Consider the following 27,108-nt stretch of genomic DNA (forward strand, 5'->3'; position numbering starts at 1 on the left):
ACAATTAAATTCTAAAAATTATTTATGTTTATTTTTATAATTCTAATTTTACTATTTTTTATTATAAAAAGATAAATACACATGCATTAAAAACATATGTTTTAACTGATATAAGTAACTGTTTTGAATTATCAAAATGTAACAAATAAAATAAAAATATGTTTTATGACGGTTTTAAACTGATATAATGTTTTCCAAAGAAATCAACAGTTTTCATAACTTATATTTGACACATATAAATATATTAATTATTTTAAATATAAAAATGTCATTTTTAACCATTTCTAGTTTACAATTTTAATCATCTGTAAGTATTATAATAGTCTGAGTATAAATTAATGTGTATTCATTCTAGAATACAAATTTTATTAATCTTTATATAATTAGAGTTGTAAGAGAATATTACTATTTTGACTTCCAATAAATTTTTATGCATACTTTATATTGGTTTTAGCCCTTCTTTGTCTTTCTTTACAAATATTAATTTTTTAATGTAACTCGTCAATCAGGACAAGTGATATAGAAAAAACATTTTTCTTGTAAAAGTAGTCTATTAAGACCGATTGGCAGGTCAAAAATAATAAAATGGTCATAAAATCTAAATCTTAAAATTTTAAAATTAAATTCACCATATCTCTTCGAAAATAAAAAAATTAATATTTTTAGATATTTTTTAAACATTTTGTCTAAATTGATATCGATTTCACTCATAATGGTTTATAATTTAATGTTGTCCCAGACTATTCTAAGTTTGACATCATTTAACGTATGTTCTTAGGATCAATATTAAATTACAAATTGTCATATTTGAAGGTGTCCAATATCTTAATTTGTCTTTTAAAATTTCATAAACAAAACTAGCATTTTCATATTTTTCTTTTACATTTACATGAAACATCGTCAAAGTGTAGCGACAATACCAAATTCGTAGGAGCAAGTTCTTCAACCCGTTTTACTTCATCTTGTCATTGTGGTGCTCATTTACATTTCGCATTAAGGATGGTGTTTTCATTCACTAACTATTATTGTGTGTCTTAAAAGTTGGATTTTTGCATTTTAACTTTGAACTTGTGAACTTCAAATTGTCATAACTTTATATATGGATCTTCGAGGAAGACACTCCAAAAATAAAAATCATTAGAAATGGGGTGAGAAAGTGCTTGTCATTGTTTAAGTTTTTTTTTTCTCTAATGTTCATAAATTTTCAAAAATCCATAATGAAAGATATATTTTTATTTTCTTAATATTTTTCATTATTTTCTAGTGCAATTGATATTTTTTCAAATACAATAAATATGGGTCAGATCTTCAACAAACATCAAAAATCTAAAATAAAAACAGTTAAAAGTTTTTTCTATGTCAATGACATTATCTTTTTATCATGAAATTTAGGAAAAAAATGTACGCATAATCTTGTCATGAAGTATATGTAATACTATTTATATACTTTAAATCATTAGATTTAATTAATTTATTTTTAATTGAATTATTGCTGGTTAGGATGAAAATTATATGATATTTTTAATATATTTTTAATCTAATTTATGAGGGTTAAATATGTTTTTGTCCTCAAACTATCACGCAATTTTAGTTTTCGTCACTCTCCGAAACTTTGATACATTTTCATCCTTCTTCTTTTAGAAAGTCTGGATTTAGTCCTACATAACTAACGGCGTTAGACTTTTTCTTATGTGGCTAACGGTGTGCCATGTCATATTTCTCTTTTTTGAAACGTGTCAACCCAACGTGGCAACCTCCTTGTTCTCTTCACGTGAGAGGCTTCTCTCCTTTCCTCATTCACAGGTGAACCACCCATCCAACTCCCATGGAGGTCCTACCAGCAACAACAACCCTCGTTTAGCGTGAAGAAGAAGATGAACAAGAAATCCTTGGTGAGCAAGGAAAAAGAGAAGAATTTCGTGGCAGAGAAAGGTGGCGTCCGTGGTAAATGGAGATCTTGTTCAGGCACTAAGGTGTTGTCGGTGAAGTCTTCGACTTAAGTTTCCACAAGGGTGAGGTAGAACAACATTGCTCTCAGAACAGTGGTAAAAAGGAATTGGATTCTGTTGATACATCCTCGTTAAGGGTGTCCTCCATTACCGAGAATTGCGGGCCATACACTTTCTTTGCAGTTGCTCACCACATATACTTCAACCAGAACTATAATGATTAATATGATTGTTGTCATTTTAAATTAAACAGTTTGAAGAATTTTACAAGTTTGTGATATAAGTTTATGCTTTAGTCCCAGCCAACTACAACTACTATTAAGAAATGCAAACAAATATAACATTCTAAGTAATGACCAAATCTCATACCAAATCTGCAACTTGAATGCTCCAATTGGACTTCACAGCACCGTTGAAATCTACCAACACAATCACCAAACATAATAGTCACTGCACCAGTTTTTGCACCAGTTTTTAATGTTAAAGTGAATTTGAGGTGCAATTCTTTTTTGAGCAGAAATTGAGTTCAAATCATCAAAACACACTTGTTTAAACTCAATTTTTACTTTAAAACTATTTGATGTTTACTGCAGATGGGTATTTGACCCCAAAAGCATACCTCAAAAACCTTTTGATAGTAAGAGATTTGCTTTTTTTTGGATCCAAATCTCATTTTAGATAGAATTTATATTTTTTATTATTTTATAATTATGTCTTTGATTTATGTTTGTGTTTGTGTGTAGAATCTTCTAGAGTTCGTTGTCGAATTCTCTCCAAGAAGAAAAGGATAATGATAAATTAGTCTAAAGGAACAACAATTAAGAGAATGATCTCCTATAAGAAATCCTCCACCTCATGGAATGATAAGGAAAAATTTAAGAAGGAGAGAGTTATTTTTACGAGAACGACGGTATGGTATAGGATTATCTTCTAATCCAGTACAAAGGACAAGGAATCATCAAGTGGTGTGAATTTGAGGACAAATTATTTTCCAGAATGGGATATCCTAGAGGACTATCTCTTGATTCAACAAAAGAAGAACTTGAGGATGAGCCTTTGTCATTCAAAGAACATAAATATATGAAGATTATGGCTTGGAACACAATTATAGAATAAATTTTAAGCATTTAAAGCGTTTGTAATTTATTTTAATTTTGAAAGTTTGTTGGATGAACCACTTATATCGCTCGGCAAGAATATCAAGTAGTCGTTGGGCGAGTAATTCGTTTTTGTTTTTAAATTTTCAATTTAATTTTCACTCTAATGCTTGTATATTGGAACAACAAAATACATTTGTAAACACCTTGGATGGTCATTATATGAAAATTGGGTTCTTAATAAGAGATGATTATCTTGGTTCTTGGATTAGAATTATGGTTTCTGACAAAGATTAAATTCTTTGTTGTAATTCTTCTTTAACTTATCAATCTTAGAGGTGGCAAAACAAGTTAGGTCCGACAGGTTAACTTGTTAGTTTGACTCGTCAATCCATTTTGGTCCAATCCGTCCAACTCATAAATTTGACTAGTCAACCCCACCGGTTGGTCCTTTTTTTTTAAATTAAAAAATAATTTAAAATATTAGTTTTTCTATATTATATTTTTCAAGAGTTTAATATATAATAGTATTGTAATTTAAATCATTAACACTTACAAATTATTAGTTATAATGGAGTAATTTAACATGTAAATGTAATAATTATTTTACTTTATTTAACTAAAAACATTAACGAATCACTTAAAATTTTATAAAATATTTTATATGTTTAAATATGCTTTTAATAGTCATTTATATATATATATATATATATATATATATATATATATATATATATATATATATAAACAAAATTAAAAAAAAGAAAAACAAATTAAAAAAAATTTAAAAAACAAGTATGAGGATAGCCCGGGCTAACCCAGGTCAACCCTCGTGTGTGGGATAAGTTATCATTAGTTGCCCATTTTTTATGTATAGACTAGTCAAACCTAATCCTTTTTTTACGGGCAGAGCCAAAAAGATCGGATTAGCTCGTTTTGTCACCTCTAATCAATTTGTTAGATTGTGGTGTTCCCAACTATAATTCTTATCAAAGATGACAATCTTTGTGGTGAATCTTCATTGAGTTATCAATCTACTAGATTGTGGCATCTCCATCTATGTCTTATTCTACATTATTGTCTGATTTATTTTTGTTATACCTCTTAAGGATCCAAATTCAGAAACAATTGTACTCTTTTCTGGATAGGATCGTATCACAATTATACAATCAACATTTGTGATAGAAAAGAAGATTGAAGATGAGGTTGTTGAGATATTGGTGTTGAAGAAAGATGTGGAAAAAATTAGAAAAAAAAAATTAAGATCACTAAAGAAAGTGTTGTGATTCTTTAGGTGACCTTAGAAGAGGTAAACAATTTTGAGGCGTAATATCAAGTCAAAACTTAGTTTAAAAAGTTCATGTGTCAACCTATGAAGGAGGTGAAGAAATATTTAAAAAGCCTAGGCACCAAGTTTCCTTTTTGATAAAAGTTTTCTTATGATTTAGCATCAGTGCTGTCAAAATGAGTTGTAACCCGCGAGCCAACCCGACTTACCACGGGTTTGAGTCGGGTTGGATTTGAAAAAATATAATTTTTTTATGCGGACTAGTTTTCAACCCGGCTCACTTAGAACCGGCTCACCGAGTTGAATCCGTGGTGAGCCGGATTGACTCACCAACCCACCTAATTTAATTTAATTATTTATTATTTTGTGTTTCAATATTATTAGTTAGCATTTTTTATTATATTGTAGGTGGTGATAAAATTATCAATATTATAAATGGACAAGTGATACAAAAATTATCAATATTAAAAACTTATTTGCTCGCCTTTTGTACATGTTTTTGGATTACGCTTGGATTGTATGATATTTTTTTTTATTTTGAATTCTCTTTGGAGTTTAAAGTGACGTTTATTTAGATTTGAATTAAAAAAAATTATAACTAAATGAGCTAGTGAGTCAACCCGTTTAACCCACCAACCTGTGGTGGGTTGAGCCGGGTTCAAATTTTTTCAGCTCGCTAATAAGTGAGCCGGGTTGGGTTGGCTCACTAAGTGACCAACCCGTGTGGGTCAAGCCGAGTCGAGTCGGGTTACCCGTTTTGACAACTCTATTTAGCATGATTGGAATATAAACTTAATTTGTTTTATCTTTTTAAGGATTTAAAAAAGATAAAGAACTCAAAAGATGTTGACCACTAAACATAATTTTAATTCATATAATTATATATGATTATATAAGTGTGGAAGTTTGTATCTAAGAGTAGAACAAGAACATTAAGATAAGAGCAATAACAACACAATAAAAAAGATAGAAAAAAACTTGGAAGGATTTTTTTATTAAGGACAAATTTAATATAAGAGAACTATATAAGTGTGAAGGATTAGTTTTAAGAGAAAAAGTAAATATTAACAAACAATTTAAAACAAATAAGAATTGTTAAACTAAAAATAAACGATGGAATCAACATAGTATTGGGAAGATGAACACTTTAGTAATTATAAAAAGAAATAAAAGAGAAAATGGAGAGGAAAAGCTTATGAGAGAATGAATGTTTTGATGACACTTAAAGTAGCTTCAAGATAAGTGTTGATGAAATCACTACTTGATCCAATAATGCAACTCTCTCTTTCAAAAAACTCTCAAAACTCTTTCAATCAATTCAATATAAAAAAAAATCTACAAATTAAAAGAGTTGACTATTTAACCTTGGCCTCTAAATTTCTAAGCTTAAATGCATCTCAAATGTGCCTTGGAATCAAATGCAAATTCAAATCTAGAAACCTAAAAGTTTTGGCTTAAAATTTAAACTGACTTAAAGGAGAAAAATTTGAATTTCAAAATTTAAAATAAAATCAAAGTAAATCTTGCTTAATTAATGTTAGGATTAGGTTTTTCGTGCTTCATTCACACTTGTTATGCATAGCTTATTTCTTCGTTTAACTTTGGTATCTTGGTCAAGAATGGAATGGGTAGAGCTTGGGCTTGATTGACTTTAAAATTTTCCTTGTTTCTTTGTCTACCATGCTCACAACGCTAACTTTATTGCACTTATCAGGTTCAAATAAAAAATTATTATTTACACCTATTTAACATATAAAATTTACAATAAAGTAAATTTATAATTTCTAAAATTTACAATAAAGTAAACTCTATTCCTCAAGCATTTGTTTTAAACCAATATAGGTTCTTCATATCCATCCACTCATCATTTCTCCAACCTTGATTTGGATGTTGTTAGCTTTAGTTTGATCATAAATATTGATGATAATGAGTTAGTTGACGAGACACCTTCTTCTTAGACTTTATATCTTGATAAATGTATGAACTACTTTGATATATAAATATTTTGTCAAAATATTTAACTTATATTTTGAGTGTATATTTTTATTCGAGTTTATTGTAATTACTAATAAAAAATTATTACCCATTTGGGTAAAAAATATTGATTTGACATAATGAAACTTAATAATTTAGTAAACAAATGACTTTATCTAACATAAAAATTTAGTTTTGAAGACACTACAAATTTAAATATAGTAAAAAACTTTTACCCAACTTAAATTTGATTGAAAATGTTTGTTTGACTTTCATGAACTTTAACTTCGAAATTTTGACAAAACAAATTATTACGTCTTATCCAATTTTCATGATCTTTAGCATAATAACTTATCAAAATATTTATATTCAATTTAAAATTTGATTGAAAATGTTTATCCAGCTTCATAAACTTTAACATAGTAATTTAACCGAAACCGGTCAAAAAAACATTATTCAATTCAAATAATAAAATTATATATTTAAAATATACTTATAATTAAAAAATTATATTAAATAATTTGTTATAAAATCAATATTTATACATTTATATTTAATTAAAAAGATATTAAATATCATGTAAATTTTGAAAAATATTGAACTTGTAAAGTAAATAAAAGAAATAACTAAAAAAACATTAAAAGTGAATTAATTTAGTTTGGGGGCTAGCTCCATCCTAACCCTACCCCAACCCACTTTGTGTGGGGCTTTAGGGGTTGAGGTTTTTAAAAAGCCCTCTATTAAGTGGGCTAGAGAAAATTGGGGCTTGATTTTAGAAGGGGTCAGGGTCAACTCATGGGCCAGGGGCTCAAATGACACCTCTACCTATATGTGAGCCTTTTCTTCGTGTTTATAGCCATAGGTGTAATTCTAGAGCCTTTGGAGTGAGTATTTATCTAAAAATAATTCTTTCTTATTCATGCTTCCTTGAATTACAACTTGTTTTCCTCCATATAATTGTTTTCTATTTTCTTATTTCGCATACTCAAAGAGAGATAAAGGTAAAACAAACATATAGTAACTAAAACATAAAAAAACATAAGAAAATATAAAAAACACACTAAACTTAGGGACAAAATAAGGTAAAAATTATGCAAAAGTTGATTTTTTCATGAAAATATACCCATAAAAACATATAAAATTAATCGTTATCGTAAATAAACTTCAAATTTAAGTATTTTAAAATAGATAATCACACTTGTAAAGTTTTACTTTTATAAAATTTAAAATGATCGTTTTTAATTTTTATAAAATGTATGAATTTTTTCTTTTATTTGTATTTTCTAAATTTTTAAATGATTACTTTTGGTAACATTGAGTTTAAGATATATAAATAATCACTATTTTATAAATTTTAAGAATTTTTTTAGGTACACAACCTAATATTGTATCACAACATTAATTAACGTCATATAATATTAAAGATAAAAATTGTAATTTTTAATTAATAAAAACTAAAAAAAAGAAAATGAAATGTTTGGAGAATAGAATCAAAACTCATGTCTTAAAAACCTAAATTAGGCATGGACACCTTTCATCCAACGGTTACAAATCAATAACTGCGCAAATGGATATTTACACCAACAGCAGGCAACCCGTTTGGAGGAGGGTTGTAAATTGGTCAGTATATACATTTACAGGCGAACCAAACGAGTGTTTCAAGCAGCGGCGCGTGTGAACCTTCTCCGAACCCTGTTCCACACCGTTCCAACGAACGAATTGTGAGTCTCAATCTGAGGTATTTTCTCCTCTTTCTTCCTTATTTTCTCTCCTGCACCTTAATTCCATTCATTTCCACTCACTGTGTGCACTTTATCCTTCGCGATTAGCCTCTGCCCCGTTCAAATCCCTTTTCTCTTTCTTTGCAAAATAGTTTTCGCGCTTTTTTCCCCACACCGCTCACCAACTAAACCCTAGTTACTCAATTGCATAAACCTTTTTATATTGACAACTATGTACTTCAACAAGTTGCTGTTGCTTTTAGATTTCCTCGTGGTTTAGTTTGCACAAGCTGCTGTTTGATTTTGTATGCTTAATATGCTTCACGTTTGACGTTGGATTGTATGCATACATTATTTTTCCAGCTTTGAAAAATTTTCTGTAAAATTTTGTTTCTTATTTGATTTGTGCTTCCGCTCTGGATTTATTTTACTTGTGCGTATACTATCAGAAAATGTGTGCTGTTTGGAGGTTGATATTATATCAGTTATGTAGTGTTATTTAGGAATATTTGCTTTGGAAGTGATTGTTTATTGCCAATAAGTTATTGATTTGTTCTATTTGATAGGTATGGGAAAAAGGTTCTGCGAACCGAACAAAACCTTGGATTTGAACTGCATACAATCAAACTATTTAGAAAGTTGCAATCCAATGTGTGCAATCCAATGCTTTTTTTGCTTCCAAGAACCAAACTGAACTGTTTGTTAGGAGAAGTTTGAAAAGTTGGAACTTTTAATCTTCCCATAAGTGGTTGTGCTAAAGCTCCAATGATTGCAGTAAACAACCTACAATAGCCTGTTTCAACTTCCTTTCTCAATCTTCGGGTTTTGTTCCCCACTTGCATTCTTCCTGTTTACGAATTGGCTAATGGTTTTTATTTTTTTCTTAAATTGGTACCTTCATGAAAGCAAGCTGAAAGTGTTTTTGATATTGTGCATAACTGCAATCTGTGGCAAGTCATAGCGGGCTGTAGGAGTTCAAGGGTTTGAATTAAGATAGAGAAGCGTCAACTCAAGATTTAGATGATGCTGTTTCAGTGTCTAATCTGCTAACTGTTATATTACAACATCAGTGCTGAGGTGGAAGAGAAATAAACGCATGAAAGGAAAACAGAGTCTGTCATAAAGATATCGTTAAATAATTTGTGATGCGAGTTTGATTGTAAAGTACACAGAACTGAACTAAACAAATCCCTTCACACAATTCACGTTTTTTTTGCCTTGCAAGACAATGACAATTATTGTTTGGTCATATATCCAGTTCATTTCAGCTTAATTTAGCCGCTACCTAAAACATACATGCGCTCAACCCCACCTCTCCCCCCACCACCACACACACACACACACACTGTTCTTTGATATACAATTTCCTCCAAAAGAACAGTTTACTTTCGTTTATCAAGACAGACAATTACCTACTCTTCTATGAAGAACATTTTTCTTATACTTCGTATTCATATATCCAGTTCATTTCAGCTTAATTTAGCCGCTACCTAAAACATACATGCGCTCAACCCCACCTCTCCCCCCACCACCACACACACACACTGTTCTTTGATATACAATTTCCTCCAAAAGAACAGTTTACTTTCGTTTATCAAGACAGACAATTACCTACCCTTCTATGAAGAACATTTTTCTTATACTTCGTATTTATATTTAAGATCAAGTGATCAACTGAAAGGTAAGTCCCCCCTTAGCTGTGCTTTCGTGTAAATTGACATCTGATTATCAGAATTTATTGTATGCTTAGTGGATTACTTTGTTTGCTTTAATAAATGTTGGCTTATAATTTTTAACTTTCACATTTGTTTTTGGTGTTTTCGTTTTTTTGAGGGTTGGGGGAGACTTTTGGAGATTTATTTCTCATCATGCTTTTAATTGCAACTGTAGATGAAGACCTGTGGAATTAATTTAAAAGTCATTGACTAACTTTAATATAACTCTTTTTGGGATCTTACATTTGATTCTTCTTTTTCTGTTTCAGTGAGGTTTTGGAAATTTAACCCTTTCAATTCTGAGCGAAGTTTAACATGCAAGTTTTTCCAAGTGAAGGTGAAAGCGCTCTGTCAATTGTTGGTCCAAGGCCAATGGAATGGTCTACTGTTCCATATAATGCCCCTCAAGCTCCTGGGCCAAATGGAAAGCAGCGGACCTCAAGTTTGGAATCACCAATCATGTTGCTGTCAGGTCACCAGAGTGCTATATATACCATGAAGTTCAATCCTGCAGGATCAGTTGTTGCATCTGGATCTCATGACAGGGAAATTTTCCTCTGGAATGTGCATGGGGATTGCAAGAACTTCATGGTTCTGAAAGGTCACAAGAATGCAGTTTTAGATCTTCACTGGACTACTGATGGGACACAGATAATTTCTGCCAGCCCTGATAAAACAGTGAGGGCGTGGGATGTGGAAACAGGAAAACAAATAAAAAAAATGGTAGAACATCTATCATACGTTAATGCATGTTGTCCTTCTCGAAGGGGACCACCTCTTGTTGTTAGTGGCTCCGATGATGGAACTGCTAAATTATGGGATATGCGTCAAAGGGGTTCCATCCAAACATTCCCGGATAAATACCAGATTACTGCTGTTGGCTTCTCTGATGCATCAGATAAGATCTTCACCGGTGGTATTGATAATGATGTCAAGATTTGGGATTTGCGTAAAGGTGAAGTTACCATGACATTGCAAGGTCATCAAGATATGATTACTGGTATGCAGTTGAGTCCTGATGGGTCGTACCTTCTTACAAATGGCATGGATTGCAAGCTTTGCATTTGGGACATGCGCCCATATGCTCCACAAAATCGCTGTGTGAAGGTGTTGGAAGGGCACCAACACAACTTTGAGAAGAACTTGTTGAAGTGTGGTTGGTCTCCTGATGGAAGCAAGGTAACGGCTGGTAGTTCTGATCGAATGGTTTACATCTGGGATACCACTTCTCGTCGCATCTTGTATAAGCTTCCTGGTCACAATGGGTCTGTTAATGAGTGTGTTTTTCATCCCAATGAGCCTATTATTGGATCTTGCGGCAGTGACAAGCAGATTTATCTGGGGGAGATATGAAGCCCAACGTTTAGGAACTTGCCAAGTGAAATGAGCATGCTAGTGCTTTTGACAAACTTTAGGGAGTGGTAAACTTTAGAAATCCTGAATTCTTTCTGTTGTTTCCTGATCCATGAATTCAGTGACTGTATAATGTTCCGCCAAAAGCATTATATCTATTTTCTTTACTAATTGATGTAATTTGAGATTTGACGTTGGTGAGAATGGCTCCACTCTTTCATATTGAGTTTCGTGTCATTTTGTTTAGGAGGGTTTTTCTGAAAGCTTTATCCCTGAAGATTTTGATTAATTTTTAAAATGAGAAATGTTTGTAATTCATCCTTGGTTTATGTATTTCTTAAAAGAATTATTACTAATTAGGTATATTTCACGTAGATCTTGTTAAATGAGTTGTCATATTCTTGATTTATAATTTTAGTGAAATTCATTTATAAACTGATAGGGTGTCCAAGGTCTAATCCATAGGGATGACAAATGAAAGAACTTGTTCTCGTGGTTATTATCGAAAGTCACTCGGATTTTAATGGTGAACTTTTGCTTTAATTGGGCATTGGATAATTCTCAGTCTTCTTCCCTGTTGTTGTCTTCATATAAGTCTCATTTTTAAATTATTAAAAACTTTTAATTTATTGGGTAATGTAAAAAAATTATATAAACTTTTATTTGATTTTTCATTTTGTAATTTATTTTTTGGACACATTTGATTTTTTTTTTCACGCTTTTCTATAATTATATAATCTTTATTGGTTTGATCTTTGAAATTCTTTTATATTTGTACAATTTTATTTTATATTTATAGATATTTGATATTTGAAAAAAAATGTATTTTCTTTATTATTTTTGGAAAAATGAATTAAATGGTCCCACATAGCATTCGTTGTTGTGACAGGTCAGGTTGAATCAAAGATTAAGACCGGCTAGGATAGGTCAAAAGTTGAGACATGGGGTTCGGACTAAAGGTCGAGACTGTTTGAGCCAAAGAAAGAGACGGGTCGTCCCAAGCTAAAGATTAAGATGGGTCGACTAGCTTAAAGACATACTGACCTAGACTGCAGGTCAAGACAGATCGCCCTAGACCGAAGGTCAAGATGGATTGTCCCGGACCGTTAGTCAAGATGTATTGGCTTGGATCGAAGGTCAAGATGGATCAACCCGAGTCGAAGGTCAAGATGGATCAACCCGAGTCGAAGGTCATCTCAGATCAACCCTTATTGAAGTTCAAGACGGGTCAACTTAAATCGAAGATCGAGATGAGTTTGTCGGATATGGGTCGAAATGGGTTTATACTTTTTACTTGTTTGAGAGTCTCTAAAGTTGCAGTTTAGTTTGGTTGATGTTGACTTAACCAACCTTTAATCGAGGTTGACTCAGTCGAATTTGGTCTGAATTGACTCGATTGAGTTTCGCCTGTGATGGTCCCTGCTAATTTTTGGCGATGGTCATTTTGACTGAATTCAGTAAATGTTTGATTGGGATTGACTTGTCAAATTCGGTTGAACTTCAATCAAGACCAACTCAATCAAGTTTTTATTATGGACCTCCTGATCGAATTTGGCCAAATTTATGCCTAGGCCCGTGACAACATTTTCACAGATTTGGTTGTCTTAACCTTTGGCTCAACTTGGATAGTCTCGATTGTTGGTCTGACACGATTCATTTCAACCTTTGGCTTGATCAGGCCCGCTCGAACTTTGGCCCATGTTGGTCCGTCTTTATAAGATCTAGGAAAATTATATATCTAGAAAGTGTAGTATTCATGAGAGTCGTTATTTAAAATAAGAAAAGATAATTATTATAGAAGTGAAGGGTAATATAATTGGTTAGAGCTCCTTGTTATGGATTAATGATCATGTGTTTTATTCTTGTTGTGTGTATAATATTTGTTTATTTCTTTCATTATTTGTTTTATGTGCAAGTGTGGTGTGTATGAATATTTATAATAATTGTTGTACATTTTTAAAATATAAATGTATTGTTGTGTTCATTTAACTAAAATTTTAAGAATTTCTCTTAGGTCTTATTATAGGAAAACATAAGAAGAAGATACCTTTTGTAAGTACATTTTCGGGAATGAAAAATGTTTTTGATTGGGGAATGTGCGATTCTAGAAATTTTAATAATTAGGAAAACTATGCAAATGTGGTTAACTATTTTAAATAAAAGATAAAATAGTTTGTTATTTTTATCTAAAGGGTTTATTTTATTTAAATAAAATAAGATTTGGGAAAAAATTATTAATTAGAAAAATTATTATTAGATATTGTTAGACATTTTAAAAGATATTCTTGGATATTATTATATACTATATACATGTACAAATAAAAAGATATTATTATATATAATTAGATATTATTAGATATAATTAGATATTATTGTTAGATAATATAAATAAAATAAAATGTATTATTTAGGGACTTATCATAATCAATTAGAATAAAAATATAAAGATAGAATATATTATCTAGGGACTTATCATAATTAATTAAGTTAAAGATAATTTTATTTTATTATACTATGAAAATAATGGACTTTTATAAATATTTTGAAAATAAACCCAATTGGTTTAGGTATGCTTCCTATTAAATAGATTATTATTAGATATCTTAGATAGATATCCTATTTTTATCTTATCTTTATATTTTATCTTTAGTTTGTTTGTTATTACTCTTTATTAACATTTTGGATTTAGCGATATTTTTTCTATAATAAAAAGAATACCATGTGTGCATATTCAACCTAAGGAAAATTAATCTCATACATAGTTGTTACTATATTAGACACGTTCTATTTATATTATGTTAAAATAGAAACTTTGGTCATTGGAAAAAATAGATAGAAACTTTAAGGGTGAGAGTGAGAATTTGATCGAGTGAAGGTCTGTGAGAGCCAATGGGTGTTGTTGAAGGACATTATTTATTCTAGAAAAAAGTCTTAGCGGGAAACACAAGTAGATGGAGCTTACATTCTTGATTTTTGTTTTCTTGTTTTCTTTTTCTTGTAGTGTTGCTTGTATGTTTACATAATGAATTGAGTTAAATTGTTATTTGTTATGATTGTCGAGCTCTGTGTGTGTTTGGTCAAACAGTTTGTGGTGATTATTAAGTCGAAGGTCTTGTTGGTCGTGTTGTTTGTTATCGAGTTGTGTGGTTGGTTGTTGTGATGTTCAAACATGAATGTATTGCTTGTTGTTGGTTGTATGCGTGTGAGGATAAGACAAGTTGTTGTGGGGTCGTTTCTCCATACCTAGTAAATCCAGCTATGACTCTTCAGTCGTGCAATGCGGGAAAATGATGGGTTTGAATTGTGGGGTCTCTCTTTCAGCCGTGTGATAGGGAAAATAATCCTCTTTGATCGTGCGATGCGGGAAGAGGATGAGTTTGAGTGTCGTACGACTCGAACTGATCAATTCCGAGGAATAAGTGGTATGGTAGGGTACGGGGGGATAAATCGTGGGTGTTTGTGGTAATGTGTTTTTGTGTGATGTGAATGTGGTTGACTTTATGGATTGGGGTAGATAGGTGTGGTTATTATGCATTATTTTGTATTGTTTTCTTTTAGCTCACTTTTGCATGTTGGGTTGTGGTTTCAACTTATGATGATCGTTTTTATACGACAACAAATGATGTTATAGATGATGTTGGTATTGTGTATTGTGAGGATGTGCGTGGGAAAATAGTATGAGAATTTTTGAAATGTTTTGAGAAAGTAAAAGAGTTTATGTTTAGATTTTTTTAACATTTTAGGTTGTAATTGAATTAATTGTTATTTTCGCATGATTTTAATTATTTTCACGATAATGAAATAAAATTTATAATTTTTCACTATTTCATGGTGGTAGCAGAAGTCATTTTTTCTTAATTAATTACACGTGGCATCCTAAAATGGGATGTTATAGTCTCGACCTTCAGTCATACTTGACCTATCTTGAGCTTGGGTCTAGCCTAACTCGTCTCAACATTTGAGCCGACCTGACCCGTCTTAACATTTGGCTTGGCCCATCTCGAATTTGGGTAAGGTTGGCTTGTCTCGACCTTTGGTTTGACTGACCCGTCTCGACCTTTAGCCTATTCCGAATTTGGGTAGAACAAAAAAATAATTCAATTTAGTTTGTCTAACCTAATTTTCAATTTAGTTCAGTTCACATAAGCAAGCTTTTTGTTTAATGTAGTTTTTAAGAGTGTATTTTAGTGGAGTTCATTTTGGCCATCCTTACATATAACAACCATTTTCAATGATCCTTTAATGTACTTTAATATATGGATAATTGCATTCCAATGATCTTCACATAGGGAATTAAGAAATTAGTGTACTACACTAATTGCAAAGAAAATGTCAAGAAGAGTAACTTTAAGATAATTCAATTTCTCAACTAGTCTTCTATACTATTTAGGGTCTGACATAGGCTCCCCCTATTTTGATTGAAGTTTAGTATTAAGATTCATGGGTGTGTCAACAAATTTTGAATTCATCAACCCACTTTCCTTCAAAATATCCAATGCATACTTCTTTTGAGATATAACAATACTATCATTGGATTATGTCACTTCAATACCCAAGAAATATCTAAGTTTGCCAAGATCTTTTTTTTTTGGAAATAGTTGCAAAAATGTTGCTTTATCAGAGAGACTCTATGATTGTCACTTCTTGTAAGAATGATGTCATCAACATATACTACCATGTAGACATATGCAACACTTGAGTGACGATAAAAGATTGAATGATTTGCCTCACACTGAGTCATACCAAATTGTTCCAAACTAGGCTTTGAGAGACTGTTTTAGGAAATTTAAGGATTTGAAAAAAGGACATACCAAGCCAAAAGACTCTCCTTAAGTGACAAATATTGGATGTTGGTCCATATAATCTCTTCTTGCAAAACATGGTTTAGAACACATTTTTGACATCCAGTTGATAAAATGACCATTGTTGAAGAACAATCATGGCTATAAATAAACAAACAGATGGCATTTTTGTAGTGTTGTCAAAATGAGTTAGAACACGTGGGCCAACCCGCCTAATCGCGAATTCTGGCCGGGTTGAGTTTGAAAAACATGTAATTTTTTTATACGCGTATTTTCAACCCAGCCCACTTAAAACTCGGCTCACCCGAATTGAACCTGTGTGAGCCGGGTTGACTCACCAACCCACTTAATTTAATTTAATTATTTATTATTTCGTGTTTCAATATTATTAGTTAATACTTTGTTTTATTGTATTGTAGATGCGATAAAGAAAAAATTTTGTTTCAAGAGAGAAAAATACTATGGATTTATCCATGGATAAGTGATACACAAATGATCAATATTAGAAATTTATTTGTTTGTTTTTTGTACTTGTTTTTGGATTACATTTGGATTGTATGGTACTTTTTATTTATTTTGAATTATCTTTGGAGTTTAACATCATTTTAGAGTGAAACTTATTTAGATTTGAATTACAAAAGCTTTGTAATTTTTTTTGGATTTGAAAAAAAACTTGTAATTAAGTGAGTTAGTGAGCTAACCCATTTAACCCACCAATCTGTGGTGGGTCGGGTCGAGTTTACATTTTTTTAGCTCGTTAATAAGTGAACCGAGTTGTGTTGGCTTAATAAGTGACCAACCTATGACGAATCGGACCAGGTTACTTGTTTTGACAAAACTACATCTTTCTCATCATAGAAAAAGTATCACCATAATTTAATCTAAAAATCTGTGTGTAACATTTAGCCACAACCGAGATTTGAGGCGATCAATAGTTCCATAAGGACCAACTTTAATAGAAAAAACCCATTTGCAACCAACAACAGATTTTCCATACGGTAATGGGACACATTCCCAAGTTTCACTTTCTAAACAACACTTAGTTCATCTAGTATGGCTTGACGCCGACTAGGATGGGCTAAGGTATCTTTGTCATCATAGAAAAAATATCACCATAACTTAATCTAAAAATTTGTGTGTAACATTTGGCCACAACCGAGATTTGAGGCGATAAATAGTTCCATCAAGACCAACTTTAATAGAAAAAACCCATTTGCAACCAACAACAGATTTTCCATACGGTAATGGGACACATTCCCAAGTTTCACTTTCTAAACAACACTTAGTTCATCTAGTTTGACTTGACGCCGACTAGGATGGGCTAAGGCATCACTGACAAATTTTGGAGTGGTCATAGCAGAAATAAACGAAATGCAGGTATAAAAAGGTGAAGACAATCAATTGTAACTTAAAACAATATAATGTAGAAAAGGATTACAGGTAACATGTAAACCTTGTCGAAGGGCAATTGGAAGGACATACTCAATTGTTAGAGCTGAAGGAGACAAAATAGTTAGTACTTGAATTAAGTCACTTGGTGATTGTTAAAAAACACCGGGTTGATTAGACATAATTGTACGAGCACAAATAACAAAAATATTGACTATATTAAGAATATTAATTGTATTAGAAGAAAACATATAAAAAAAAGAATGATTGTTAAAATAACATAAAGACTCATTGAAAGTGACATTTACATAAAGAAAAAAAGTTAAGAGAAGAAGAAAAACACTTTATGATCTAGTAAAACTTAAGATAATAATATATTTGTATGATCGAAGATAAAATATCATGACTAAAATTATAAACAAAATATATAGACTAAAAAAAATTTAGAGATAAAAAATGGAGTAGTTTATGAGAAAATAAAATGAAATAAGATATTTCATTGTGATGAACAATTTGATTGATGAGATAACAGTAATATGTCTATTTTATTTGTTTTATACATCTAATTTATAAATTTACATGATATTTTATTATTATTTGTTTAACCGTGAATAATCAATATTTTTGAGAAGATCACATACATCCTCTTCTCATAATATTAATGCAATTTTATAACTAATAATTGAACTTAAGATTATGAATTAAAATAATTAATTTGTATATCATGTGTTACGTTTTTTCTTTATCAATGTCGCAACTTACGAACTCTGTGTGTGGTCATCAAATTAAAACCCACCACACTTTTTTCCATTTACATATGCAGATTTGAAACACAACGGAAATAACATGACAAAGATTTTCTAACAACCTTTTTCATTCAAAGCAAGTCAATGTTGAATTTCACAAGTACAAACGTAAGTACTCCCTTCCCACGTGCACAGTGCCACGTGACATAAACGTATATGACGCCTGCATTGCTGTCGAAACTCTTCTCACAGGCACGGTTTCGAAACTGACACCGACGCAAACGTCAGCGTTCAGTGAGTTTCCGACGTCAATGGTGAAAACCCTGAAACCCTAATCATAAAACCCCTTCCAACAAAGTTTCCACCGGCTTCTTCACTAACCATGGACTTCGATCACCACCTAACGGAGCTTTCCGCTTCTTCGCCATGCATTCCCTCTGGCGAGGACTTCCATTTCTACTACAAATTCACGGAGTTCCGACGCCCGATAGAAGAAATCGCGCGGAGGACACAGTCGATGCTCAACAGAATTGGTTCGGCAGAGAATATTTGGGGCAGAGGCTCGGCATTTCCCGCTGACGTGGACGACGCGTACGAGTGGCTTGTGAATGCGAACGACGATGTTTTCGAGCTGGTTGATGAGTTGGTGGACGAGTTGCGGAGGATTATGAAGGAGGAGGGAGTGGAATTTGAAAACGAGTTGGAGGAGAAGACAAAAGTGCCGTTTCATATACCGACGATCAAGAAGCCTCAGTATGCGTATAATATTGTTGTTGATAATGCAAACCAGCCTTTTGAGCATGTTTTGTTGGAGAAAAGTGAAGATGGTCAGCGGTTTATTCATCCACTGGTTCGTTCATTGCATCGAATTTAAATTATTCTGCCTCTGTCATGGTTTTAGTAGTTTTGCTGTTTTGCAATTCGAAAATAGTTATGGATTTGAGCTTAATTAATGTTTAAATTGAAAATGGAAATATGGGTCTGGTTAAAATCAGGTATGGGGTTATGAATTATTATTGAAATGGTTTCTCTCATATTTGATGGTTAAAAGAATGGATTCAAAGGGTGCGCAGGTCGTTGTGTTTATCTGTGATATTATTTCCCGATATGCTATTCGTGCTCGATATCTGATGAGTCTAGCTCGCCCATGTTAAGAACCGTGGTGTGTAAGTTACAATGTCATTAGCTTACGATTGAACGCGGTTTTAAGCTTGTGATAAGTACTTCATATCACATGCGTATAAGTGCTGACAAATAAAAAAAGCCTAAAAGTGAGGACTTATACCTAATAAATGATCGTGAGCACCTAATGGTGAAACACCTGTACTCAGTGGAGTTTGGTATTAAAAAGAAAGGAACAGCCTAGGGACACTGAGACAAAACAGAGATCAGAGCACCCAAGGAGGGTTGTTGAGATCAACAGGCTTGCTGGAATTAACAAAATTGGCTGGCAAACACTGGAAATACTGCTGGAGCATGGGATCAATTGTGGTTTGTCTTGACTCAGCATCACACGATGATGCAAAAGAAAGCTTTTCTTTTTTTCATCAACCACTGTGAAGGGTGGATATCTCCAGATTCTCCGCCCCCCCTCCTTCTGAAAAAACGCCTCTAAATGTTTTTTGTTACATGGACAGAACAAGTTTCTGAACCAAAATTGCTCCCCGATCAGCCCCAAATGCTTTTTTTTATTCCTTTTTTGGGTTGTGTAACTATTGTGTGGCAATGACAGTTATTTCCACCACAATTATGGCTGTAAGAACCTTGTGAATCTTCTTCTGTAGCAGTCCACAAGTCTACAACACGCCATCTCTTTAGTGCTGCTATGGTATGATGTTAAGTGTTTGTGTTTCTTGGTAATGATTTGGTTATTTTATTTAGTTCTGCGTACACCATGTAGTAAAATAACCAATGACAGAAGAAGCTCTTGTTATAGGTAGAACATCGGGCTTCACATTTGAGAATGGCATTAGTTTGATTCTACTGCTCCCCTTCCATTGTAATGCTCGAAATAACCTTCTCAACTGAGAGGAGATATCTACGCAACTTGAATGGAGTATTCTTAGGAAGAGTGTCATAATTGATATTTGCCTAGGATTAGAAAAGCGTGTTAAGGACTATAATTCATAAATCATAATGTGGACTATAAGATCCTACCAAAAATTGTAAAAATATATTTTTAAATTAAAATATAAGGATACAGTTAACCAATTAACTACTACCCCAAATAGTACCATGCATTAAAATTGAAGAAAGATTTTTATTATTTATTAACATATCAATTTATTATATATTTGATATTGATTATGGAGTGAGAAAAAAAGGTAACAGGGAACATAACATTGAATAGTGGGTTGTCTGCAATTTGAACCCTAAATAAATTTATATTATACTATGTATATATACTGAAAAATAAAGAATAATACCTAAAATTAAATAATATTCATAGTGAAGAATCAAATATATAACAAAGAGACGGGTTTTGAACTTGTTGGTGAGGAGTCAATGGACGACATCTAGAACTAGGTAAAGGCATAGTCAAGTTAAACAAAGGAGTAGTGAGGAGCATAAGTTGCATTATACAGGAAGAGGCCATAGTTTCTAGGCTAAAATAAACACATCAGAGAGTGACTAAGAATGAATACAAAATTCATAGGATTTATTAAACTGGACCCTTGATATTTTCTTGTTGTAGTGTCCTCTCTAGCTATTATTGGTTGTGCAGTGCGTTGCTTTGCCCTCAATACATAGGTGTGATTTGACTTCCGTTGGAGGAGTGGTAGGGTCAATGTGAATGTGGTGTTATCGCACATGATTAATAATGTCCAAATTTAGATGAAGTCCCCAAAGCAACTTAACTTGTGGCTTAAAAGACTTAAAGAAAATTGAAAAGCGGTGGTTGAGCAATTCTTATGGATAGAGAGATGAATTTAGGAATTACAAGTTCTAAATTATCGCTTGTGTATTGTTTGATGTCAAATCTAACCAGAGAGAAGGGTCACTAAAGAATTTGAAGGGAAGAAAGCTTTTTGGTGGCTTAAGTTCCACAAAAATGTCTTTTCTCACATTTTGGTCACAAAACCCGACTTTAGAAGCTCATGAAAGCTCATTGGTTCTACCTTGACAATTCTAACAACAATCCCATTGGTCAAATTATTTTTGTGTGGGTTAAGTTAGATCAAAAACCAAATTCTAAGATAGTATCAGAGTGTATTTACTTCTATTTTAGGGATTGCCATAATTGCAACCTCAAGAGTGGTGGTTTAGTTTTACATCAACTAGTGATATAACTAGAATATAGTATATAAGTGATGTGCAAACCTCACTATAAAGGCAAGTTTTGTGAGATTGAATTAGATATAGACCCAAATTCTAAGATGGTGCTATTCAATTTGTACTAGGGGATCAATCTTGGAGTTGTAGGTACCTATAATTGATGCAAATCGAGTCGAGGAATGGAAATGAAATGGTTGGTTGAACATGGAGGGAAGATTGGAAAATATGTGTAAGACATTGGAATCTTTGAGTTAGAATCCAGATAACAAAGAGGCATTGTGATTGTTGGCAACTATGATGGAACAAGAGATACAATAAATTCCTTAGAAAAAAGACTTGAATCCAAATTCAATCTCACAAGACTAGCTTGTAAGTGGAGGTTTGGACTCACTTATATACTATACTTTGGCCATGTCTTTTGTCAATATGAGATCGTCAACACACCTTCTCAATTAAAAATTGAACATCTTGAGTGTAGGACTAGATATTTGTTGGTGATTTGATAGCGAGTGACAAAATATGCCTAACAAACCATGCTAAGAGGTAGGCTCTAATATCATTTTAAAAAATGAACTTTAAACTTAAATTAATCTCACAAAATTGGCATGTAAGGTGAGGAGTGCACTTACTTATATATTATAATTTAGCCATATTTTTAGTCAATGTGGAATCTCCAAAAGAATGGATATGCAGAGGAAATGGAGTTTGGAAAATTCTTATTTCTTAATCTATTATTTCTTAATTATGTTCTGTAATAATGTATAAAATTCTTATTAATCTATTATTTCTTAATTATGTTCTGTAATAATTAAATTATGTTTCAGGAGAAATTCTCTGTTTTGGATTTTGTTGATAAAGAAAATATTGAGGATATTTTGCCAATAAAGCCTCTGTCAATAGAATGCACCCCTTTCAAGCTTGTAGAGGAAGTCAAAGGATTGAAGGAGTTGGCTGCTACGCTGTCTACAGTTAATGAATTTGCGGTATACCATAAATGCTGTTCATTATATTTTACTATAAAGCTTCCTTCATTTGTACTACTATGTTCTTTCTTTTTTTGTGGCTTCACTATACATTTCTTTTAAAGCTTGTTTATTATTCATTAGCCGAACCATGTTATAACAACAAATTATTGTCTATAGTATGTGCAGCTGCAATGGTTCATAATTTATAGTTTGTGCATTCATTTAAATCTTGTTATTTAACTGCACAAATCTTAATACATGTCTTGATATATGGATATTTATTCCTTTGTTTATGTTTCTGTTCCAATTTCAATTATGTTGTGTGTCGAACAGTTCTTTACTGGCAATAACAAACTCAACACCCTTGACATGCGTTAGAAATCTATATGTAAATTGTACTAATTGTTGTGCTCTTCCAAGTGCAGTATCACTAGTTTGATTATTATTTACTTTGTATACCTTCCCTTCTTTTTCACGGATGTTGTTTGTGCTTAGTATAGGCTACTTAACGACAGTAGTATTTCAAAGTTATTTGTCCTTTCCTCTAACAGCTATTGAAGTTGTTTTTGATATTGCGTTGAGTAAGTAGTCATTGTTGTGGTGATGCTCAATAAATTGCATATATTAGTTGTATCACTTGAACTATGTAAGGAAATAAATTATTTTATTGATAATAATCACTTTAATTACATTCTCATCATCTCTATTTGTAATAATCAAATCCTTTAAAAGAAGGAGACAAGAAATGTTTAAATGAATAGAAAAATTCTAAAGCTTTCATACTAAACTTTGAAAAAGAAATCACCAAATGAAGACATAAGTAAGAGAACCCGTTTGGCAAAAGAACAAAAAGAAATTCTAGATCGACTCAAATAGGAGCCAAATGAGATGTCAAAACCCCTTGGAATGGGCTCAAGAGGTCCTGCTGACCCTGTCTGTGACAGTCTACACACGTTGTCATTGGTGTTGGCATGTGGCAGGGTGTGGCAATTCTCTTGACAATGCAACTTTCCACATTGTGATAGTTGGAGTGGTACACCTTTTTGGTATACTACTAAACTCTACGAAGGTGGCAAACAACAACAGGTGGCTCCCAAGATCGTGAACTCTGATGCTTGGACTTTGTAAGGAAATAAAATACTATTTTTGTTGATAACAATCACTCCAATTGCATTCTCATCATCTCTATTTGTAATAATTAAATCCTTTAAAATAAGGAAATAAATTTATGTTGAAAGGAAGACGAAGATTCTAAGATTTTTTCTTAATCACTGCAGAGATATTGAGAATATTTTTTATTGCAATAAGCTACTATTTACAACAATGTATCAGTGGCTTATTTTGTTTTGGAATGTGTACAAACCTTCAAAGCAAGTCTTAAGCTAGCCTTTCAAGCTTACTAACATATGCCATATGTGGAAAATATAATATACCTTTTCTTTTTTTCTGAAGTTTAGCTTATGGCAGATGTTGGGTTGTTAAGGTTAAGTTAGTGTGTGCTCAAGTTGTATAACCTAAATGACTAATTTTTCTACTTTCATTTATGTTTCCCTCCTTGTGATTTATTTGTTTTGGTTAAGCTGTTTTTTTGGTATGTTTTGATCTTTTTTTATCTATATTGCAATTTGTTATTGCGTTCTGAACACTGGTTGTTTTTAATGCATTCAATTTAATTATAGTCTGTATTCTTCCTCTATGATACTTCTCTTGTTCGTTTGTTTCATTATATTCTTTTGATTTTTTTTTTTATCTTGACTTGGAATGTTAAGGTGGATTTGGAACATAATCATTATCGGTCATTCCAAGGTTTGACTTGCTTAATGCAAATCTCAACCAGGACCGAAGATTTTGTTATAGACACTTTGAAGGTTCGTAATCATGTTGGACCATACCTGAGGGAAGTCTTCAAGGACCCTACCAAGAAGAAGGTCAAATTCACGTGACTGATGTTTCTTTAATTCATGCAACTTGCTTCTTTTTGTTGACTTTATTTATGGCTAAAATAGGTCATGCATGGAGCTGATCGTGATATTTTGTGGCTGCAACGGGATTTTGGCATTTATGTCTGTAATATGTTTGATACTGGCCAGGTTTGTTTGTTCCAAGGATGTTCAGTATTGAAATTACTTTTCTTGTTTAGTGAAGGAAATGAAATTGTATGTTGAGTTATATAATTGTTGCCGCATTTTTTCTTATATTAAATAGTTTCTCTAGCTATTTGATACTGGCTCTGCATGTATGGGGCATTTAATAAATATTTGCAGAAGTAATTTCTGTTTTACCTGGTGAATTTAGCATGTAAACTGTTGTTGTTTTGCAAACCATCCTAAAAGCGTAAGTTGTTAAGTGAAAGCACTTGAATTGTTTTTTTATATCTTGAAATTGTCATCCAAGCAAGGTTAGCTTCATAAATAATACTTGCAAATTGTGTCAAATGTTGGATGAGTTTGTTTCCTTAGAGTAATAAGGTGATTGTTTTGCCGTGGCCTTGGAGAAAGAAACTGGAAATAAGCCCTTCCTTGAGATCTATGTCAGCTTTGCTTTTATTTAGCCTTTTTCTTGCTTGTATGATCTAATGGCCGAGTTTCTGACCTTATTATAGAGTTTCTTTTGAAATGGCAGTTTAATGAATGTACTGAGTAGACATGTCAAAGTGAGTCAACCCGGCTCACATTGCCTCACCACATATCTGGTTAAAAATGAATGAGCCTAACCTAGTTCTCTTTATGGTGAGCCAGAAATTTTATAACTTGACTCAACCCACCACAGGTTGGTAGATTAAGTAGGTTGGCTCACTAACCCATGTAAAAAATAAAAAAATATTTTTTTATTTTTATTTTTAAATATTCATATTTGTAAGTTATTCTGTAAAAGTAGGTTTCAATTTATTTCAATGAGTTTCTTGAATAATTTATAAAAAAATATAGAATAATGTTTCTCTATTTCTTCTAGTTACCATTTTTTTCCCTTCCCAATCAAAAGGGTTGTTGTACTGATTTTAATCAATATGCTAATGCTAATGCAAATTACCAAAGACATTATTGTGTGAACTTAACTTGGTTCTGGAAAAGAAAAATACATTTAGAGAGAACTTCTAAAAATACGTTATTATTTCTTAAAATATTTTATCAATCACAAACAAACATAGACTCTCTTTTTTTTTTCTCCTCTGCCACACTCCAAATTTTCTAACACATTCAGGTTTTGCTAATTAATTCCCGCAGTTCCACACTGTTCACCTTCACAGTTTTTGCAAATTGTTGATTGAATGTGAATAGCTCTTCCTGCGAACCAAGCACTTATCCTAAAATATGTTTCTATTATTACAATAGACGCAATGGGTAAATAATGTTATCTTCAAAAGTTTGCAACCTGAACTCCACTACACAAGTCATATGAACGAACCAGGAAAAGAGAAAGGTACCTGAATGGGAGAGGAAGGTTGTGATGAAGAAAAAAGATGGAGAGGCTGGCAAGAAGGAGATGAATAATGGAGGAGCAGCAATGCCGGCAAGCACTAATGCAGAGGAGCATGACATGATGCTGCAGACGTGGAGGAGCACTGCCATGACACTGCAGATGTGGAGGAGCACTAACACCGACCGAGCAGCAGACATGAATCACACAAATTGATCTGTGTGGTGCTTATGAAATGAATCAGAGGCAAGGCAAGTTAGGGCTCACTTTGAAGCAGTCTGCGACCCTGGATTCTTATTGTCTTCAAACAGAGAGAGGGAAATTAAATTAATTATGTTAGTTAGTTTACCTATTTAATATTAAGTTTTTGTTTTTTTAATATAGGTGGGTTGTGGGTCAGCTCACTATAACCGGCTCGAACCTGCATAACCTGTGGGTTAAGTAAGCTGAATCCATTTTGACTCAATCGAAAAAAAAAAATTTCCCAACCTGGCCCGGCTTGAATCTATGATGAGCCAGGTTGGTTCATGGATTCTGGCTCACTTTGACATGTCTAGTTCTGAGATTTATATTATACGCATGCTACCCCTGTATGTTTGCAAGATTGAAATTTTCCATAACCCTGAAAACATTTCAGTGCTATGCTTTTCATGCATCTATATGTGCTGATCTACTCTTTGACATCATGAAATGACAACAAACTTTTGAGTTTTATTGCTTCTGATCATCCCTGTCATAACCCAAGTTCATTGGTCGCATGGTGGGAATTCATTCTATGATGTTCTCTTCTTTTTGTCAAACAGGACTAATGTATATTTTAATTTTGTTACTCAGGCTTCTAGAGTGTTAAAAATGGAGAGATACAGTTTGCAACATCTTTTGCAACACTTCTGTGGGATTACTGCAAACAAGGAGTATGTTGTCTTTACTTTTTGGAATTATCCCCTTCTTTTTAAGTGTCTTACATAACTCTTAACACAAGTTTTATAATTTCCTGTGGAATAACTATTCATTTTATTCTTACCAACACTCTGGAAGGTTGACTAGTCAACTCCTTGCAGATACCAGAATGCAGATTGGAGATTACGCCCTCTTCCTGATGTGATGCTGAGGTGCAACTGTGTTTTAAACTTATCACATTGTTGATTCTTCCCATGGTTTATGTTTTGACCTGCTTTTAGATGTGTATTAGTTTAATTTATTATCCAATAATAAACAAAGGGTATGCGATCCAGGTTTTGGGGGACACAGATCTAATAAGTTATCTTGTTCTCTGTACTCAGTTGGGGATGATCTGTAGTTGATGTTAGACCGAGAGTTTGGAATTTATATGATCACGTTGACATAAGTTTCATTATGAAGCTTTTCGTCATTAGTTACTACCCACAAAACTCAAGGATTCAGTGAGCTTAGTGA

General features: G+C 32.5%; 2 protein-coding genes across 5 annotated transcripts in view; both read left to right on the top strand.

Annotated features, from left to right (window-relative positions):
- Window positions 1-7,886: 7,886 nt before the first annotated feature.
- On the top strand, window positions 7,887-11,343 carry LOC124834843 (Transducin/WD40 repeat-like superfamily protein). Of its 4 annotated transcripts, XM_088091959.1 has the most exons (3): window positions 7,904-8,046; window positions 8,596-8,803; window positions 10,014-11,343. In XM_088091959.1, the coding sequence occupies exon 3, from the start codon at window positions 10,060-10,062 to the stop codon at window positions 11,095-11,097; it is 1,038 nt and encodes a 345-aa protein (XP_087948085.1). In that variant the 5' UTR covers window positions 7,904-8,046; window positions 8,596-8,803; window positions 10,014-10,059; the 3' UTR covers window positions 11,098-11,343. The 4 variants fall into 4 exon arrangements, with proteins under 4 accessions (XP_047165600.1, XP_087948086.1, XP_087948087.1 ...); XM_047309644.2 differs by lacking the exon at window positions 8,596-8,803 and having other exon boundaries at window positions 7,887-8,046; XM_088091960.1 differs by lacking the exon at window positions 8,596-8,803 and having other exon boundaries at window positions 7,897-8,029.
- A 6,785-nt stretch (window positions 11,344-18,128) lies between these two features.
- The window catches only part of LOC124839179 (protein RRP6-like 2), a 30,027-nt gene continuing 21,047 nt past the window's right edge, over window positions 18,129-27,108 (top strand). Inside the window, exons 1-6 of the mRNA XM_088116082.1 lie at window positions 18,129-18,884; window positions 22,135-22,293; window positions 24,045-24,203; window positions 24,282-24,365; window positions 26,527-26,606; window positions 26,754-26,804. Of these exons, the coding sequence (XP_087972208.1) occupies window positions 18,417-18,884; window positions 22,135-22,293; window positions 24,045-24,203; window positions 24,282-24,365; window positions 26,527-26,606; window positions 26,754-26,804 (1,001 nt within the window). The 5' untranslated portion in view covers window positions 18,129-18,416. The remainder of the gene's footprint in view (window positions 18,885-22,134; window positions 22,294-24,044; window positions 24,204-24,281; window positions 24,366-26,526; window positions 26,607-26,753; window positions 26,805-27,108) is intronic.

The sequence above is a fragment of the Vigna umbellata genome, chromosome 5 (genome assembly GCF_029865625.1).
Source record: "Vigna umbellata cultivar VRB3 chromosome 5, Vumbellata_1.0, whole genome shotgun sequence".
Taxonomy (NCBI): domain Eukaryota; kingdom Viridiplantae; phylum Streptophyta; class Magnoliopsida; order Fabales; family Fabaceae; genus Vigna; species Vigna umbellata.

Excerpts from the sequence above, each read along its gene's own strand:
- LOC124834843 (XM_047309644.2), top strand. The coding sequence starts at position 10,060 with ATGCAAGTTTTTCCAAGTGAAGGTGAAAGCGCTCTGTCAATTGTTGGT.